This window comes from Mustela erminea, chromosome 6 (assembly GCF_009829155.1).
Source record: "Mustela erminea isolate mMusErm1 chromosome 6, mMusErm1.Pri, whole genome shotgun sequence".
NCBI classification, from domain to species: domain Eukaryota; kingdom Metazoa; phylum Chordata; class Mammalia; order Carnivora; family Mustelidae; genus Mustela; species Mustela erminea.
The window spans coordinates 20,697,825-20,717,395 of NC_045619.1; the positions used below are offsets into that span (position 1 = coordinate 20,697,825).

The 19,571-nt window shown below is 40.1% G+C and overlaps 1 protein-coding gene across 1 annotated transcript in view; it reads right to left on the bottom strand.

Annotated features, from left to right (window-relative positions):
- Positions 1 to 224: 224 nt before the first annotated feature.
- SLC17A8 (solute carrier family 17 member 8) overlaps positions 225 to 19,571 on the bottom strand; it is a 48,088-nt gene continuing 28,741 nt past the window's right edge. Inside the window, exons 6-12 of the mRNA XM_032346640.1 lie at positions 17,031 to 17,117; positions 16,497 to 16,636; positions 16,223 to 16,372; positions 15,141 to 15,273; positions 8,057 to 8,167; positions 3,607 to 3,734; positions 225 to 1,942 (exon numbers count right to left, since the gene is read on the bottom strand). Coding sequence (XP_032202531.1) covers positions 1,601 to 1,942; positions 3,607 to 3,734; positions 8,057 to 8,167; positions 15,141 to 15,273; positions 16,223 to 16,372; positions 16,497 to 16,636; positions 17,031 to 17,117 — 1,091 coding nt within the window. The 3' untranslated portion in view covers positions 225 to 1,600. The remainder of the gene's footprint in view (positions 1,943 to 3,606; positions 3,735 to 8,056; positions 8,168 to 15,140; positions 15,274 to 16,222; positions 16,373 to 16,496; positions 16,637 to 17,030; positions 17,118 to 19,571) is intronic.

Below are 19,571 nucleotides of genomic sequence, written 5' to 3' on the forward strand. Positions count from 1 at the left end.
GTACGTGGTAGAACTTACAAAAAACACTTTATAGTAAACTACAAGTAAATCTATAATTTTTCTTTGACATTATATTTTTCTTCTGAAAGTAGAAACAAAATTTTCAAAACCAATGAACAAGAAAACAATTTTACTTTCAAACAGTATCTTACATGCCAACTTTAAATTTTAAAATAACATTAGATTTTAAAATATATCCAGAGAGTATCCATGTTATTGCCTTATGTGATCAAAGATGAATTTTTCAAGATTAGCTATAGGTCTAGTTGTTACAGGTGCTTTCATTCATGCTTTCATTTCATTTCCCTATATAATTACTACTATGTTATTTTGGTTTTTCCCAATAACATTCCAAATACCATCATTAGGAATACTTCAACCATAGTTGTGCATAGTTTAATCAAACTTCCAAATATCACTAGCAGAAATGGCTAAAGATACACATTTTTTTAAAACAGAAGACTCTTCTAAGAGAATTTTACCTAATAAAACACATGAACCTACTTCTTAAATTACTGAATGTCTTAAAGCTGTATAAGTAATTTGGGGCATTATTTATTTAACTAAATTCTTGATGCCATGAAGGGTCAAAATTTAGCCAACCCTTTACTTACTTCCTCTCAGCCATTCTGGACATCAGATTCCTGAAAATATGGCTATCTTATTTAGCTTTTTTCCTTTTCTTTCTTTCTTTTTTCTTCTCTTTCTCCTTTCTTTTCTTTGTTATGTTTTAACCTTTCTCCAAACTCGGGATCTTTGAATCCAGTCCCTCATACAATGGCAATGCTTTCACACCAAACCAGATGTTTCCCATCCCCCATGGCTGCCAAAATAGGGAATTATCCCCAAGACAACCCTGTCAAGTTTCAGTTTTCATTATTTAAAAAAAAAAAAAAAAAAAAAAGTCTTCTCTACACTGAGGTGAAAACTTCTTCCCCAAAACTGCCACCTATTTTGGACCCCACCAATCTCATCCCTGGCCCTTGGGCCAATCAATATCTTGTTGCTTTAGCTTCCTTTAGCTGTAAAATGAAGGCAAGAAATATGTCATAGCGGTGTGGGAATTAAATGAGAATGTTTATAAAGCACCTGGCACAATGCAGGACCTCCATGAGCAGTGGCCTTTATTGGGAATAGGAAACCCTCTTCTGCATGGCTGCCCTCAGAAATGTAGAGACAGCTACTGCTTTCTTTGCTCCAGGCCAAATATCTTCAGTTCCTTTGGTTTTTCTTTGAACAGCATGGTACTGTCTCCCTTATTCTTCTAGTCATTCCTTCCTGAATAAGTTCAGTACTTTGAGAACTGAGCTTTGAACTGAACTTTCAGAACACTTCTTTGAGAAAAGCCAACTGCCAATCCAAAAAATTATATATTTATCCCCATTTTGTCAACTGAGAGTCAACTCCATACCCTAACATGTCATTGCAAGATATTTTCCTTTCTTTCTCTACTGCTGATTAGATTTCCTTCCTCCCCCACTCCTACCTCCAGTATCACCATATTTGTTTGACCCTCTAGCAAGCCGGGTTATGGGGAAGGCAATAGGTATGGATACTTTCTGACTCTATGTAAGGAGAAGACGGAAGTGCCCCTCAGACTTTATGCTGAATCTGAGAAGTTTCCCTCTTCATTCTGGTAGGATGTCAGCTCTTCGTCATCAAGGGTCACTCCCCTCTGTCCTCTCCATTTCTTCTGGACTTCACAATTCTGGGTGGTGGCACCATAAGACATCTTCTTTTTGGGACTTGCAAAATTCTCATGGTTGAGTTCTGTCTCCTCGGCTAATTCATCCTGGTCAATGATCCCACACTTCTCCTCAGAGAGATTCTCAGGGTCAGCCCACTCCTGTTTCTCCCCTGAAGCAAAGACTCCATAGAAGATCACACCACTGTAGTGCACCAGAGCAGCTATAAGAAACACATTCTGCCATTCCTCACGGGTCTAGACAAGGAAATATAGTAACAATTAATGTGTTTTAACCAAAAATAGAGATTAACAGTTTGTTCTAGAAACTTCCACGGGGACAAAATCTCCTGCCCACAACCAACTGCAATGCTGTGCTTCTAGGGAAGGTGTATGGCAGAAGCCAGCCCAGGAGCCAAACAGAATTTGAGTGTTTAAAAAATGAAAATTAACACAACAGTGAATACAGAAATTAGAGATGACCGTAAATGTACATTCTTTAATTTAGACAACTTCTTTTTAAAATAAACAATATTGGGGAGACTGAGTGGCTCAATAGGTTAGGCATCTGCCTTTGGCTTAGGTCATGATCCCAGGGTCCTAGGATTGAGTCTCTTGTTGGGCTCCCTGCCCAACAGGGAGCCTGCTTCTTCTTCTACTCCTCACCCCTGCTCGTGATCTCTCTCTCTCTCTCTCATGCTCTCTCTTCCTCTCAAATAAATAAATAAAACCTTTTTAAAAATAAAAACAAAATAAATAATGTGTAAAAATACATATAGCACCATTTCACAGGTCTTTTAAATATATAAATGTGGTTTCCATTTATATGGTAGCTTACATTAAACTTGCTTTAGGAACCCACCATTTTAAATATCAGAGGTCTCCCTCTTGCTTGCTGTTGGATACATAACAATATTTGAATTGTGAAATTGCACACTCTTGACTGTCAATAGCTTACTTTAATCATATTATCTGTGTAAGATATGGTAAATTGAAAAATAATGGGAATTTGTGTTTAAAGTTAGGTGAAGTCATTATCCGAGATTTAGTGGTCAAGTTATCCATCTCACAATCTCATGAACAGAGAGGGAAAACACGGAACTTCTGCCTATAAAACCCCCAAATCCCATCTTCCTTTTCTATTAAAAAAGAAGAAGAAGAAGAAAATTTAACCTACATTTTTTTCTCTAAGAAGCTGACTTTCTAAAATCATATTAGTAATAGGCAATCTAACTAAGAAAAGTCGGGTAAAAACTCCATAGAATCAGAAAATTTTTATTTGTGCAAAGCAGCATCCTAAAACCTTTTCAGTGACAGGGATTAAGAAACCATGTGGCCTCTGGTTGAACTCTGGATAGATCTGGGATCTTCCTCTACTACCCACCCTCCTCTAAATACACAAAGGTTCAGTTATGACTGAGTGCCCCACCCTTAAAGGTTTTTAGATAAGGCCATTAATGTATTGTTCATTTTCTTCATAATAAGGAAGTATAACACCACTAATATCTTTACACTGGAACATGCTAAGTAATAGATGGGAATAGGCTATAAAGTTTAATTACTTAGAATTATAAAACAATCTTGGGTCAATTATTTATCCTGAGTTGATCACCTCAGTTTCTTCTTTGTGTCTCTAAATAGTCCCTATGATGTTCATTTCTCTCCCCCAAAACACACACCCCGCAACACACACCCCTTGAGGAAATGTGGAACCAAACCTCAATCAGTCCTCTTGCCATCAATAAACAATAATTTTTAAAAAAAAAAAAAAAAAAAGGAGGAGGAGGAAAAAAGTTCAAATGACTCAGCCAAGGTCAAAGACATACACATTTACAGGCTGGGGTAGGGCCTTGAGATCTCAAGTTTGCACAGTAGTTCAGTCCTCTGATACTGCAACCCAGAGTCCCAAAGGAGACCATTACCTTGTGCTTGGTCATTGCACCAACAATGAGGGGACAGACCATTCCAGAGAGGGTCCCCACTCCATTTGAGATCCCCATGAGAATGCTGGCATAGCGGGGGGCAATGTCCAGGTGGTTGACGTTAAAACCTACGGTGAAGCCAAAATCTCAAAATCAGAGTCAAGAACATTTTGGTAACAACACAGCTTTTCCTAACTCTCTCCAATCTATTTGGCTTCCTCTACCATATGACTAATAAACACCTCTCCTGACACAGCTGGGTTGAGAATTGTCAGGCGTGCCTGCACATAGCAGAAAAATGAACTGTGATTGACCAGCAATGGTTCCCATGGGTTCTTCATGGAGAGAATTGTGACATCTGTGCTCCTAGGTGGAACTCCAAAATAACAGTGTTTGGGGGCAATACTGAAAAAATTGAAAGGATCACATTTACTCAGAGTAAACGATCGCACTGATTGTTTACATTAGGATTAGAACCAAACCTGACCTTATAAAACCCTCCCTCCTCGTCCTTAACTCACTCACAAAAGGCCACCAGAGGTGAGCCTGTCTTGGTGGCCACATGGCACAATGGAAAAGGTCCTTTTCTGATAACAAATATTTGCACAAACATTGGCAGAATCCTCTGTAACTTGCAAAAGACTTTCACATACATACTTGATTTGGAGTTTGTAAATCTGGATTTGAATCTTATTTCCACCACTTACGTAAGTTTTAGGGCTTTGTTTTCCCCTCTCTAATAGGAGGGTAAAATGACTACTTAACTCCTAAAGATGCTGTGAGATGAGCCTCAGGAAATATGTATGCAAGAGCCCTTGGCAAGCAGCTAAGCTCTGCTAACCAGCACTGCTACCACCACACCGACACCACCCGCTGCAGCTGCCGGACCACCCGCTGCAGCTGCCGGGCTAAGCGTCTCCCTCTCTTTGAGGTCTTCGATGGGATGATAATGTTCCTGGGAATGGTAAAACAATAAGATGCCAAAACCTCACTATTTATCAAGAGAGAGGAATGAATGTATGGCTTAGTCAGTTAAGCACCTGCCTTGAGCTCAGAATCCCAGGGTCCTGGGATGAAGCCCAAACTCCCTGCTCAGAGGGGAGCGTGCTTCTCCCTCTCCCTCTGCCACTCCCTCTGCTCATGCTCTCTCTTTCAAATAAATAAATAAAATCTTTTAAAAATATAAAATGAATGAATGGAATTAAGGGGGAAGAGCAAAGGCAGGGGAAGGGGCTAGGATCCAAAGGAGGAGGTCACTTGCCCTCGGAACCAGTTCTACTAGTGTTGCCCAGGCGAGCATTCTAGAGTCAGAAAGACCTGCCTCTTGCAGACTGAGATGCAAACGTGGACAAAGGATTTAAACGTTCTGAACCTCTGTTTCTTCCTCTATCGGCTGGCATAATCATTCTTATAAAATTGTGAGAATTGACTTAAAAATTGTATGCTAAGGACATGGTACATAGACGTGAAAACCAACATGAACGTTCTTTATGGCTGGTTATCCATCTGTCTTGTTTACCACTATCTTACCTGAACTGGCAAAGTGTCTGGTACATAGTATGCACTTGATAAATAATTAATTATGCATTTGAGCCATTGAAATTACAGCAAGAGATTGTAGGTTTTGCTTATTCATGTTTTTGTTTTTCTTTGCCTTGCTTTTTAATTCTCTAGTCTGTGCAAAAAACCTGAAAATAGGATTTAAAAAAAATTTTTTTTGCCCTAATCTGGCACATTGGTTGTTTTTCCCTATCTCCAATTTCAGGGAGAATTTTGCGAAAACCTTTTTTATAATAAATATACCTTCTCTTTCAGATCAAAGTGGCAGACAATCAGAATATGAAACAGCTGCAAGATTAATTAATCTTACTGTTGATTTGAAAGCGATAAACACTTTATTAGAAAAGAACCCAGAGATAAGAAGCAATTAGTATGATCGTTGAGTATTATATTCTGATACAAAGCCTAGGCATCTGTGTTCAGCTAAAGATAATGTGAGAAAAGCCATTTAGATTTCTAGCTGCACAACCCTGGTGTTTAGGAGAAAAAAATCATTGAGAAACTGAGATACTGTAGTGGATACAAAAAAAAAAAAAAAAAAAAAGCACACAGGCTAGGAGAGTCTGTCTTCTCTACATAGGACATTTCTCAAAATAAGGATCACTCATCCCTGTATCTTCCTAATCCCATCTATGTCAGCTTTCTTGTTGATAATCAGTTCCTGAATGGTACTATCATCCCTGGCATCCCTATGAACTCCTTATAAAGTGGGTAGATAGAAGATGCTGAAGAATCATTGTTCCCAGGGCCCTTGTCCCTCCCACAGTGTCACTGCTGGGTCAGGTAAACCATTTTTCCAATCCCAGCCATTCAATTTACGTGGGCAAGTTAAGTCACCTTTCTAAACTCTGGTGTCCTCACTAGTAAAATGGATATAGCAATATCCTTCTCACTGGGTTGTTAGAAAGAAAGAAAGAAAGAAAGAAAGAAAGAAAGAAAGAAAGAAAGAAAGAGAGAGAAAGAGAGGAAGAGAGAGAGAAAGAGAGGAAGAGAGAGAGAAAGAGAGGAAGAGAGAGAGAAAGAAAAAAGGCAGGTGCTGTTTTTTGGTATATTGGGTTTGTCTCCTTCCGATCATAGTGTAATTGCCAATCCAGGAACAATGTGAGCCTAAATATTTCATTATCTCTGGACACAGGATATGAATCCCTTTTGCATCACAGGGCTATCAGAAAGGTATCCACATCTACTGGAAACAAGTCATGATGGCTTTATCTTTGCTACTCAAAGTATAGACCATAGATCAGCAGCATCAGCAGTGCTGGGGAGCTTATTGGAAATGCTGAATCTTGGGCTGAATCAGAATCTGCATTTGGCAAGATCCTGGGGTGGTTTGTATGTGTATCAAAATTTGAGAAGTCCTGGGCTAAAGTGAATGAATAATGATTCAACAACACAATTCACAATAGTGAATACTTGTTCATTTTGTCGTGTATCTGGCACTGGACTAAGGGTTTCAAATGCTTTATTTCTACCAGAATGTAAACTTTATGAGGATGCCATATGATTTTTTTTTTCAGCTATACTCTCCCTCCTGCTGCCAACGGCACCTGGCTCACAGGAAATGTAAGTGAATGCATGAATTATCTCTATTTCATGGCCATCTCCCAACAACCCCTGTGAGGTTGCCATTATACCTCTCCAATTTCTAGGTGAGGAAACCAGTGCTTGAGAATTTAAGTAACTTAGCATTTTTTCTTTTATAAATAGCAAATAGTAAAGTGAGGCCTCAAAATCGGGTCTATGCACCTCCAAACCCAATTTCTTAGCTGCATGCTGCTTTTAAAATAGACCCCCTTGCCCCCAATTTCACTGTCCAACAGCTCTATTTACTTTGAAAAGATCAAGACTTTATTTTACGATGGTTAAAAAACTATCAGAGGTTCCATATTTTTCTGTTCCAGGATATTCTTATTCTGATGTTTCAGGCAGCCTAGAACAGCAGAAAGAGCACAGGCTTGGAGCCAGACAGAACTTTACTTCTTCCTTTGCTACCAACTATATGACAGTAGAAAAAGATCTGATTTTTCTGAGTTTTAGGTACCTCCTTGGTAAACGAGTGATATTATCTACTTGCTTCAAAGTGTTGTGACATACACACCATCTGTGTAAACTGCCCAGTAGGGGATCACTGCCTGATGACAGTCTGGTTTAAAGTAGGAGAACAACTGAATTTTACTTTTTCATCCAGTTGTGCATAGGAAGCTTCTGAAGCCCAAAGACATGATATAACAGTGCCCTGGCCTCTCACACACCCTCAGTAAACTGGTCTTCACTCCTGTGAAACGTGGAGACAGACTGAGGCCACCTCAGGTAGTGTGAGAATTTCACAGAGGGCTTTGAACAGAACCAGGAACAGAGTCTATGCTTGGTCAAGGTTAGCTCTCACTAGCATCATTATTATTCTAAGTACTTGCTCTTGCCTGTTAGGAAAGTCACTTCCCCTCTCTAGACCTGCATTTCCTTCTTTAGAAAGCGAAAGCCATGGAGAAGACAAAATCTAAAGATGTTTTCCACTCTAAAAAAAAAAAAAAAAAACCCTTTGGATTTTATAACATAATGTCAAATGACTACATCACCTGACTTTTGAGCCAATATTAGCCATTCTCTAGTTAGAGATGAAGATCGGAAATTTTACAAGAGCTTCTATGAGATGGGGTGACCTGGTCTTGAAGTATGAAGGGACCACTTCTTCTGGGGCATGTGCTTGTGCCTCTGCCCATGGCTCAGGGGGGTTATCATTCCCACATGATGAAACTCTCTAGCCCAGAGCCTGTTCCCTGAGAATGGCTTGGCTGCTAAAGGAAAGTGATAGAATATTCCTTTTCTCTTCCTTCCTCCCAAGACTCACTGAACCTGTAGAAAAGATTTGGAAAATGAAAGGACACCTCACCTGAAATAGCAAAGCCGCTAAATCCTACAGCAAGCACCAGAAAGGAGATGGCCACCCCTTTGGTGTGGGAAAAGCCAACCACCAGGAGCAAGGTTGCCTCCATGCCAAAACCTGCAAATGGAAACAGCAGGGAGAAAAAAAACATATTGTTTCCACGTCAGTCAGCTCAGTTCATGTATTTATCAAATAAGAATCTATTCCTATTTCCACAGACCTAAGTTTTTAGTATCTACATCCTAGCCTATTGCTAGCAATATTAGCTGGATGCTTCATGATTACATGACTATGCTAACATTACCCAGGTGTTCTGTGAGCCGTGCTACCTACACCCTGGTGCACTGTGAATACTGAATGTTTCCAGCATGTTCCAGTGATGCCCCTGGGATGGGGAATATTTATTATCAGTTGCTTCATGGGTAGTTGCCCCTGCCATTTCTAGATACAAAAAGTCTCTTATATACTGTCCGTGATCCCCCTTTGATTATATAGGTGATGGCCACTCACAGAAAAATATAACACTCTAACATATATTGCCAGAAATGACAAGAAAGCTGTAGTGAATATCTAAAAACAAACAAACAAACAAATAAACAAACCCAGCACCTCACTTCTTGTAAAGCACAAGGCAAAATTCTTCCCTTTCCAGAAGTTTGCTAAGCTCTCAGACTGCTGCATAAAAGCTTTGAGATATTTGCACAGAAGTACAGCAGGACAAAAGTACTTTCTGTTCCTTTCATTCTAAATAAGTGAATCCAGTACAATAAAAAAGGATGAGGAAATTATGGAGATGTTTCTTCTCACAAAACACACACACATACACACATCCAAGTTCAGTCAACAGCTGACAGAAAGATGATATAAGTGCCATTTTCAGGTATATGAAGTGTCCTGGGAGGTGGAAGATTATGATGCTTCATTCTGGAGACTGTCTGCTGATTCCAGACATCACCTGACTGTTCTGTAGTCACCTCAAAGACCACATACTCACATCAAATCTCTGTTCCCCTATTCTTTACTTCTAAACAAAAAAACCACCACCATTTCACCTCCACCACGTTCTCTCTTCCTCCCTAAATTAATCTGTCCACCTGTGCTTAGAACCCAGATTTAGAGTCAGACAAGCCTGGGCTCAGATTCCACAACAAATCGCAAATTATGTGACCCTGGACAAGTCACTCCACTCCTTAGATGCCTCGTCCCCCAAAAGGGTGCTAATAATACAACCTTGTAGGATGCTGGAAGATTAAATAAAATTGGGTAAATAAGGCATCAAATACAGTGCCTATCACATAAGCACAGTCAACCAAAAGTGGGGCACCCGGCTGACTCAGTCAGTGGAACGTGCGCCACTCTTGATCCTGGGACTGTGGGTTCAAGCCCCACACTGAGTGTAGAGATTACTTAAAAAAATAATAAAATCTTTAAAAGAAAGAAACCAACAAAAGTCAAATGCTCAAATCTCAGAATCATCTTGGATACTTCCCATTCTCCCTCAGCTTTCACAGACAAATCTACAGGTGTCAACCTGACCCCTGCTTCCTCCTCTGCCACTGTCGTGTCCTGATCCCATAACCTCTCACCTGGACAACTTCAACAGCTCCTTTTATGGTCTCCCCATCTCCCCCTCTTCCGACCCATTCTCCACATCATTCTCTCTCTCTAAACCACACAGCTAGACCACAGACCTTTGCTTAAAACTTTCATCAAGAGTTCCACATTACCACTATAGTGCATATAATAAGCCTTTCCTGCTGTCCATCTGCCAGCCCTCACCTCTCTGACCCTAGGCCATATAAAACCCTCCTTGTAGTCAAGCAGATCCATGAGCCATTTCCTACTCACAAAATTTGTTACATGCCCCTAATGTATTTTCACAGGCTCTTCCTTTGCCCAGGATACTCTTCTCCTACCACTTACTTCTCTTTCTCTGGAGAAAACTTACTATCCTTCAAAGTCCAATGCAAACATTGCCTCTTCTAGGAAGTTTCCCCGGCAACCCTGCCCTTCCCCTGCCCTCACCAGTGAAGCTGACATCTCTTTCTTCTTACTAATTTTACAGAACTTTTCGTAATTGCTTTGTAATTTTTCATTTGTGTTTCTGCCTCCCCCACAAAGATACCAAATGTATAACACAGAGACTGGTTAGCATATAGTATCACTCAGTAAGTAATATTTAACAAATTAATGCAAAGGGGGGAAAAATGGGACCCAGAGTCAAGACAGTTAGGTTGAAATTCAAGCCAAAACGCTTTTTGTAGACCTTGGTAAATTGCTTACCTTCTGAGCTCATTTTCTTAAAACTATCAAAGAAACAAGGCAAGCATCAATAATTGTTTTAGATGGTCACTTAAAAAGAATCAGATGATGGAGCTCCTGGGTGGCTCAGTCAGTTAACCTTCTGGCTCATGATTTCAGCTCAAGTCATAATCTCAGGATCGTGAGATGGAGCCCTGCATTGGGCTCCATGCTGAGCATGGAGACTGCTTAAGATTCTGTCTCTCCGAAAAAAAAAAAAAAAGATTCTGTCTCTCCTCTCTTAATCTCACAAAACAAACTGAGGTTTGTTGGCAAGGGGGTGGTTGTGTTATGGAGGTTGGGAACGGTATGTGCTATGGTGAGTGCTGTGAAGTGTGTAAACCTGACGATTCACAGACCTGTACCCCTGGGGCTAATAATACATTATACGTTAATAAAAAATTTAAAAAAAAATTTTTTTAAAGACTCTATCTCTTCTGCCTCTGCCTTTCCCCCTGCTTCCACACCCAATAAACAAACAAACAAATAAAATCTTTTAAAAAAACTCACATGAAATGGAAACAGCTGTGTTTCTCAAGTGTGGGGTTTATACCACTGTTACTTGTTATCAATTTTGTTTCAACGGTTTAAATTAAATATAAGGGATAATTGCTAGTGTTTTATACACTAACTATATGTGCTTTAGAAGTGCCATGTCTTAAATAAAGCATCTGGCTGAAACTTCTTTAATTTTAACACTCTAGACAAAAGTTGTACCGAAAAATTAATTCCTCCAAACAATTAGAATGGAGACATTTTGTGAAGAATAAAACTTATGAATGAAATATTGGTTCATCTATAAGGGAAGAAAAATGATCTTTGCCAAATAGTTAGTAGATTTCCAAAAAGAGGAAAAAAATAATTTATGAGCTTAAATGTTCCTAGTGAAAAAAATGCTATCGATAGGACTATATATTTCAGGAGCTTGAGGATAAAACTTGAACTTCAGAAGTGAACAAGAGACCTTGAAAGTGAACCTATCAGAGCTGACAAGAGAAACAGAATTAGGATTTAAAGGTCAGAGAAAAATGTTCATTTCATATTAAACAATCTAAAAGTTCACACAGGCAACCAATTCAGCCAGACTAGAATTTTTTACCTCAGTCACGCTTTACATGTACTATGGAGGGAAGTACAAGGATTTGACATCTGTTTTTGAGGATCTTGGAAATGTGCCCTGATTGAGAATGAAGTAGAGCAGAGCTTCGTGTCTTAGGTGATCTGTTTGCTTTAAGTAATTCTAGCAGCAAACATCCCTTGTCTATGGAAAGAAAAAAAGGTGACAGACTCTAGGAAATGTGTGATAGAGGATGAGAAATGTCCTCTGTATTTCCTCTTTGAGAACATGAAACCAACTAAGTTCTCTAGAAGATCATGCAAATGCTTCCTTATGTCCAAATTGATCTGGCTTCCTCAGTGATGGCACAAAGCTCTCTCTTCATGTATTTATCTCTAGTCTAGCATCTTTGCATATAAGCAAAAGAAGACAACCACCTTTTAAAACATACAATGTAGAACTCACTGGTCTGCTATTTCAAAATATAAAATGACATGAAAAGACATGTGAGGAGGTTTGGGTTGGTTTTTGTTGTTGCTATTTTGTTTGTTTGTTAAAGATGGGAGAGAAGCTAGGGAGATTCTATGTTTGCATTCTAGTTTCCAGAACAAAAAAAAAGGTTTATTTTCAACAGTCACTTCATTAGCTCTGTCAAATCTTTGATAATTCTCACCACCACTACCCAACACTGACACTGTCGATTACGGCGGGACAATGGCTGAAGTGACTGGGGTAAAATTAAACACGAACAAGACAGTCCTATACAGTATGTTCAGAGTCTTCAAGGCATGTGACTTGAGAAACAGTTGTGCAAGTGGGGTTGAAATCCAGAATTTTTCTTCAAGCTCCAGGTTAAGAGGTTATACATTTTTGGCCATCCAAGATACATTTGAATAGCAGATAGTTGTCTAATGTCTCCTTAGACAAACTTCTGTTTTGTCAGTGTTTTAAACACAGGAGAGGAAAAAGGCACTAACATATGCTGACAACCTTCTATAGGTTGGATCCATGCTAGGTGCATTTGTACCTTGTCCCATTTCACATTTGTAATAATCACTGGAAGTAAATGCTATTATTCAGATTTTAAAGAAGAAAGTTGGGCTCAGAGACTTTAGAAACCCATCCCACTCTATCTCCATTGATACCACTTTAGTTAAAGACACCATAATTGAAATGGCCTCCTCACAGGTCTCCCTTCTTTCACTCTTATGTTCTATGTTCTAGTCTTCAGATTTGAAAACATAAACCAGATCATGTCATTTTTTCTGTTTTAAACCTTCTATTTGTTTCCCAGGGCATTTCAAAAAAAAAAAAAAAATCCAAGCTCTATGCGTATCTCAAAGCCTCCCAAGATCTGGCCCTAGTTGAGTAGTCCCATCTCTTGTCACCCTCCATCTCACTCTTGAGCTCCAGCCATTCTGACTTTCCTTCCTTCTGCTCTCTGGCATGCCACATTCATGCCTGCCTCAGGGCCATTGTTCATGCTGTTCCTTCTGCCTAAAACACTTTCCTGCAAGAGCTATAATACGGCAGCTAACATGATGAGTTACCACCCAAGTGTATGCATTGGAAGGAGCAGTCACTGAAGGTTGATGTCAACTTCACAAGACGGAAGATGAACCCATATGGAAGGACATGTGGTGAGGACTAGGTAAGAGGTGGAGGTGTGCAGAGCTCACAGTAAAGAGCAAGGGAAGGACCAGAGTCAGAGATGGAAAGAGATATCCAGGGCCTGGTGTGGAGGGAGATTTTCAGCTGGGACAGAACATGATGACCAGAGGAGAAAAATTTGGCTCCTATATTTGTTTCTGATTGCTACAGTAACAACCTATCACAAATTTAGTGGCTTAAAACAATACAAATTTACTACTGTACAGTACTGGAGGTCTGAAGACCAAAATGGGTCCTAGAGAGCTAACATCAGGAGGCTAGGAGAGCTGTTTTCCTTCTGGAGGCTCTAGGGAAACTCCATTCTTGCTTTTTCCAGCTCTAGAGATTGTCTGCATTCCTTGGCTTTTGGCTGCATCTCTGATGTTTGCCTCTACCATCATATCTCCTTCTCTGATTCTGACTCCTTTTAGAAAGAACCTTGTGATTAAATTGGGTCTACCCAGATAATCCAAGATTATCTCCCCATCTCAAGATCCTTAATTTGATCATATCTGCAAAATTCCTTTTCGTCATGTAGGGAAACATAAGCACACATTCTGGGAATTAGAACTTGAACATTTGGGGGGGCATCAATCTGTTCACCTCAGCTACCATAAATGCAGTGCCCCAGAGCTTCACCTCTCACCTACCAGAGAGCAGGTCCACACCTGCCAACCTTCAGTCTCCTGTAAAAAAGTTCACGTCAATGGACACCTGATGCCAACACATTATTCCCAAACTCCCTGGTCAGACTTTATACCTGAAATACTGTGGGACCAGATTATGTCTGCCCTTGTGCAATCTCTATGTACTCTTCATTTCTAAATGGCCCTGACCCATTTAATCTAGAGTGACTGTCCACCTGTTCCCTCCATTCCAATGTAGTAGCTCTTGCGACTTTTCACCCATAGATGGCGCTGTTCTCTACTTCCTGCCTGTCCACCTCAAACCCCACCAGTCCTTAGGAGGAGGAGGAGCAGCAGCGACTGGGACATTGGCAATGAGCTCAGACAGACCTGGGATCTTGCACAACATCTGCCACTTGAACAAGTCATTCTTCTTTACTCCAGTTTCCTCACTGTAAACCACAGCATGGTTATAAGTATTAAATAAGATAATGTGTATAAAAGATGTCATTTAGTGTCTCACACAGAAAGCATCCAATAAATGCTAATTTAAAACACAAAAACAAAAAGAAATAAGGAAAAAGTGGAAGGTTTAAAAAAGGTAAGCAGTCATAAACATGGCAGGGGTTCACAATTACTTTCACCTATCTCTTTTGGAAAATCACCCTGTTTCCTTGTCTTTGCCAAATCAAAGCATAAAGCAGGAAATAAATACAGAAAAGAGGATGGGTGTGTGCGTGTGTGTGTGTGTGTGTGTGTGTGTGTGTGTGTGTGTACACCACATATACAAGCATAAGCTGAGAGGAAAGAAGACTATTCAGATAAAATATTTTTCTTGTGTTTCTTACCAAAAGCTGTATGTGGAGAAAGGGAAAGAGATAAGGGAATAAACTACATAAGCAAAGGATTATGTGTTTGGGAGGATGTATGGGAAGGACAAATGATAAAGGTATGTCACAGGAAATCAGTTCACTTTGGCTTAAGAGCAGACGAAAGGAAAGAGCATTTCTACAGTTGGAGGTGTGTACTGATTTACCAGCTAAGTTGTCCTATCTCAGGCTGCACTAGCATGGGCTGGAGGACCAGTTGGCAGGGACATGATAGGCGCTCAAGTATCGCTGGATAATTAACTTAGGAGACTTTAAGATCTTTTGTTATCTTCCTTTCTTCCTTTCTTTCTTTCTTTCTTTTTTTTTTTTTTTTTAAGATTTAATTACTTGAGAGAGAGAGAGAGGGAGAGAACCAGACTCTCTACTGACATGGATCCCAACACAGGGCTTGATCTCACAACCCTGAGATCATGACCTGAGCTGAAATCAAGAGTTGGCTTCCCAACCAAATGAGGCACCCCAGGATCCTTTCTAATGGGTAGATATAACCTCCAGGATATGCTCTGCAGCTCAGTTTCATCTCATTCTGTAAAGGCTACTGAAGTCACCTATGAAGTCCATAGTACCTCCACAGTTCATGATTTTTCTGACAGCCGTTGTGGTCAAAATTTTCCTGCTTCTCAAATAATCAGCCAACTGTCCTCCAATAGGCACAATGATGGTCATTACCATGTGGGGAACTGCTGACAGGAGACCCACCTGGAATACAAAGGAGAAATGAGCTATTTTTAGCTGCTATGGAGAGTTGCACTTCCCCAATTCTCTGGGTCCCCTCCACTCCTGCCCCGACTGAGTTTAATTATCTAATTACCTGGCACCCAGATGGGCCTGAATTTTGTAATAAATAATGAATGAGTGAATTATTTTAAATACAGACCTGTGTCTCTGACCAGATTGGAAGCTCTTTGAGGACAGACAAGACTCGAGGACATACAAGACAAGACAAGAGGCCCAAGAACCTCCCATAGTGCCTCCACATGCTAGTCAAACACTTGTGGCAGAGTGAGCGCTCACTGGTGGCAGCCATTATGACTTGACTATGCTAGTTCCTCCAAGGTCATTTCAGACAGTACCTGGAGCTACACACACAATGACCTCTCCTAGGCTACTGTTCTCCCCCTAGTACAAAGGAGGTTGTGTCTTTCATGATGATGGTTTATGTTTTACATCTACCCTTCCTTCCTGAAACACAGACAACCTCATGACAATGGCTGGGGACATTGAAAGAGGTTCTTTATAAACCATACAAGGCAATGGTTGTTATTGCTATAACTGCCATTACAGAGAGAGGAATAGTCTGCTACTCACTGAGTAATTTGGGGGGAAAAACCCACAAAAACATCTTACCTTCAAATCTTTTTATCCTTACCTAATATGCAGTTCTTGAATTTAGCTTCAAAACCACTTTGAAATCAAATAGAACATAAGTCTTTAAAAGCAGTTTAATATAGCTCTGATCCTTATGAAGAAGAAATTAATAGCCTATATATACCATGCCCAAAACGTAGAACTTGTCTGACCTCTAGGGTATTAGGTGTCATAGAACTGTTATGAATGCTGATCATTAATTATTTTGTCATGCAAAGATTTTCTCAGTCGAAGCAAGGGATTTAAAGTTCAAGAACATTTGAAGCATCTCTGTGTTTACCTTACTTATTGCAAATCCAAAGACCTCTTCAAAGTAAGCAGGCTGACTTATTAACAGCAAATAAAAAGTCCAGCTTCTGCAAAAATTTGCCACAATGATTGCATAAACAGGCAATGATGTGAAAAATCTTTTCCACGGGGTGTTAAATTTCTAGAGAGTAAAAACACCATGAGATTTTTGGTGGTTATATTGACATATTATTTTTTTAAGAGGACAACACAATCACTAAGAGAAGTAGAAAAGAGACCATTCTTCATCTTTCCTCTGTACTTACACTGAGGCTAACCACGTTGGCTCCTTCTCCTATGCTTGCCTCTATGTAGGTCCTCTCCTCACTGGATATGGTTGGGTGAGCAGCTGGGCACTCGTAGGCCTGCAATAGCCAAAATGTGTACCAAATAATCCCAAACATGCCTGCAGTAAAAAACAAAATGTTTAATGATGTGGTTTCCTTGTCCTCCATCTCTAAATATTCCAACTGTCATAATACTCCCAGATGGCATGATGTCCATCTAGAAGAAAGTATGTTTTGCTTTCCCTGCTGCTGTCACTGCTGTCAGCTGCTGTCACTGCTGCCCATTGTTGTTGTTAACTGGTATTTAAAGAAAGATAATATTGTTCTCATTAATAAACCCAACTTTCATATAAGCATTAAAAGAATCCTAAGCAGACAAGTATTCCATTTATATGATAAGCTTGTTTTAATCATCTCTATCTTCCTATAGTAAATTCTTAGCCAACCCCATGATACAGTAAAATACCATCTCTATGAGTCATCCATGGGAACTCATGAAGTCAAATTACTCACCATAAATATAAAAGACAGAGGCCCATCCAATGTACTGAACCAACACCCCAGCCAGAGGCATGGCAATCACTGCCCCTGCATAGGAACCTAGAACAAGAAAACACGAGGACACTTGACAACTGCTATGTGGGTCCCTTTAGCCCATCTAGATTTCCTCTTGTGGAGAGGAAAATGAATCCGCCTGAGCAAGAGCCAGAATGCCTCCGTGCAGAGGCCCAAACTCTCCATCTGACTTAAAATAGGGCTTCAGGGAGAGAAAGGTCACTGGATGCCCTTTAACTTTGTCCAGTACCATGGAAGGACAAGATTACTTGGAACAGCAATTTCGAATCACATGAAAAAATAGGACAAAAAGATGGGGAAAAAATCTAAGAGAAATTTGAAAAATTCAACCAGGTACAAATATTAGGGGTGAAGATAGCAAACAAAGGAACAAATGAATTTGCCTTCCAGAGCTCATAGTTCAGGAGAATTATCACCCAGGTTTTTAAATGAGGACTTCAAACTAGTAAAAAATCATACTTTTTAGGGTCTTGATTTCTTTTTAAAAATCAGGAAACAATTCTATTCCAGGATGGCAGAATGAACAGGAAGGCTGCTCTCTCCACCTACCTCTGGAATGGGCCCATTTTTAAGTCTATTTCTTTGTAAAAACAATTAACCTTATAAATACTTACATATATGTGGTAATTTATCTTGTCTATACATGATCCCAAAGGCTAGAGGCAGCAGCCTGGTCTCCACCATCCCCTACAGATCCATGATAATCTGCTATAGAGACATGAGCCCTAAAAACTCCCAATCAGTATTAACTGAATCAAAAAAATTACTCTCTCAAATTCCCTCTGCGATGTGAATGAAAAAAATTCTTGCTCAGAAAAGTGAGTAGCAACAGGAAATTCTGTGTCTCAGACACCAATGCCAAGGAGACCTTTAGGGAATGGGAGTTTGGAGATCTTCCACAGAAAGAGATGAAATCCCATCTTTCCAAGCTGGACTTGACTGGCCATGAAAGGCCCAACCTGGAATCCTAAGTGTGGACATCATGACACCTGAGGGAGTCTCTCAGTCTCTCAGAATCATTATTCTCAGATAGAAGATGGGAAAGACATCTCTATCTCACAGAGATGTTTGAGAATTAAATAAACTATGTGTGTGAAGATGTTTTGTAAGCTGTAATCCATGCCACACAAACCCCAACTATCAAGTGACTGTGATGTACAGAATGAAAATGCTATTTTTTTTTTTTTTTTGGCTCAGACTTCCACAAACCAGTAAGACAAGTATTCCAAGGCACATTGCTTAGAAAGATCTGCAGGCCTGACTCTGCTGTGGATGTGGGGAAGGTGGTCTTCCCTGGACCAAAGTTGCTAGAAGTAAGGGGTAAGGAAATGCCCAGGACAGTGAGGGTCCAGGGATAACTCCACCACCTAAGAGGCATTGGGTGCTTTTTGTGTGTCCACTACTATGTTGAGGATTCCAAAGCCATGATTCTACTTAACCCTGCTTTCAAACTCTTGGTGTTGGTACCAATATCATCCTCCTTTGTAGGGGAAACCAAGGTGGGGGAAGGGCAGATAAATTTCCTGAGGTCACACAGGTGTGGGTGACAGGAACTAGGTCTGTAGGAATCCAGAGCCTTTATCTGTAACTACTTAATAATTTGGTCCTGCTTCCTCCACTCCAAAACTCCCATTAATTCTTCATAGTAGGAAGCATTCTCTCATAGAGGAAATTTTACACTTGAAATTGTCCTTCTCTGTCTAGTAGAAAACTCTTCCTCATCCTTCAAGACATTGCTGACTATAATCTGTCACACTCACAGCCCCTGAGCATACCTCAATGGGGCGTGCCATCCAGACAGCCCTGGGGGAGCTCACTGCACCTTGATCCCTCCATTATCAGACAGTGGAGGACAGAGGAGCCCTCCAATGATTGTTGAATGGCATGGGGTTGAGGGAGTAGCCATTAGGAGTAGACAGGTCCCCACTTCTGTCCTCACTAGCTGTGAAAACTCAACTAGATATTTCCTAAAGTACCTGCCAACTCCAATATTTTTTGTGTAAGAATGGATTAACCCCAAATTTGGGTTTCCTTCTAATGACACTTGGCTGTTCTTTCAAACCAAGACCACACCTTAGCTGGGAAAAGTAATAAAGCTTATGACTTTGATCAGGTAGCCTTCCTTGAGAGTCAACCATTTCTTAAACCAGCCCTTGAAGGGTTATAAAGACTAAGAATGGGGTGTGGCAGCTAGTCATTCTTGCTTTGCTGGCAAATCAAAATGAAAAGCCTTATAAATAAACCATCCAAAGAAAATAAAATCAAGGACCTGACAATTCATAAGGTCAGAATCTTATATTCTTCTAGAGTTGGCGCAGGTCAGTAGTGGAAGTGGAGATGATCTTAACTACAAACAAGAGGACAGAAATGGTTTCTAAGGACAAGACAGGCTAAAGACATCTCAACCGTGCATACAATTCCAAGCTAGGCATAATTTGGGCACATTGTTGAATACTTCACAACAAAGTCCCAGGGATT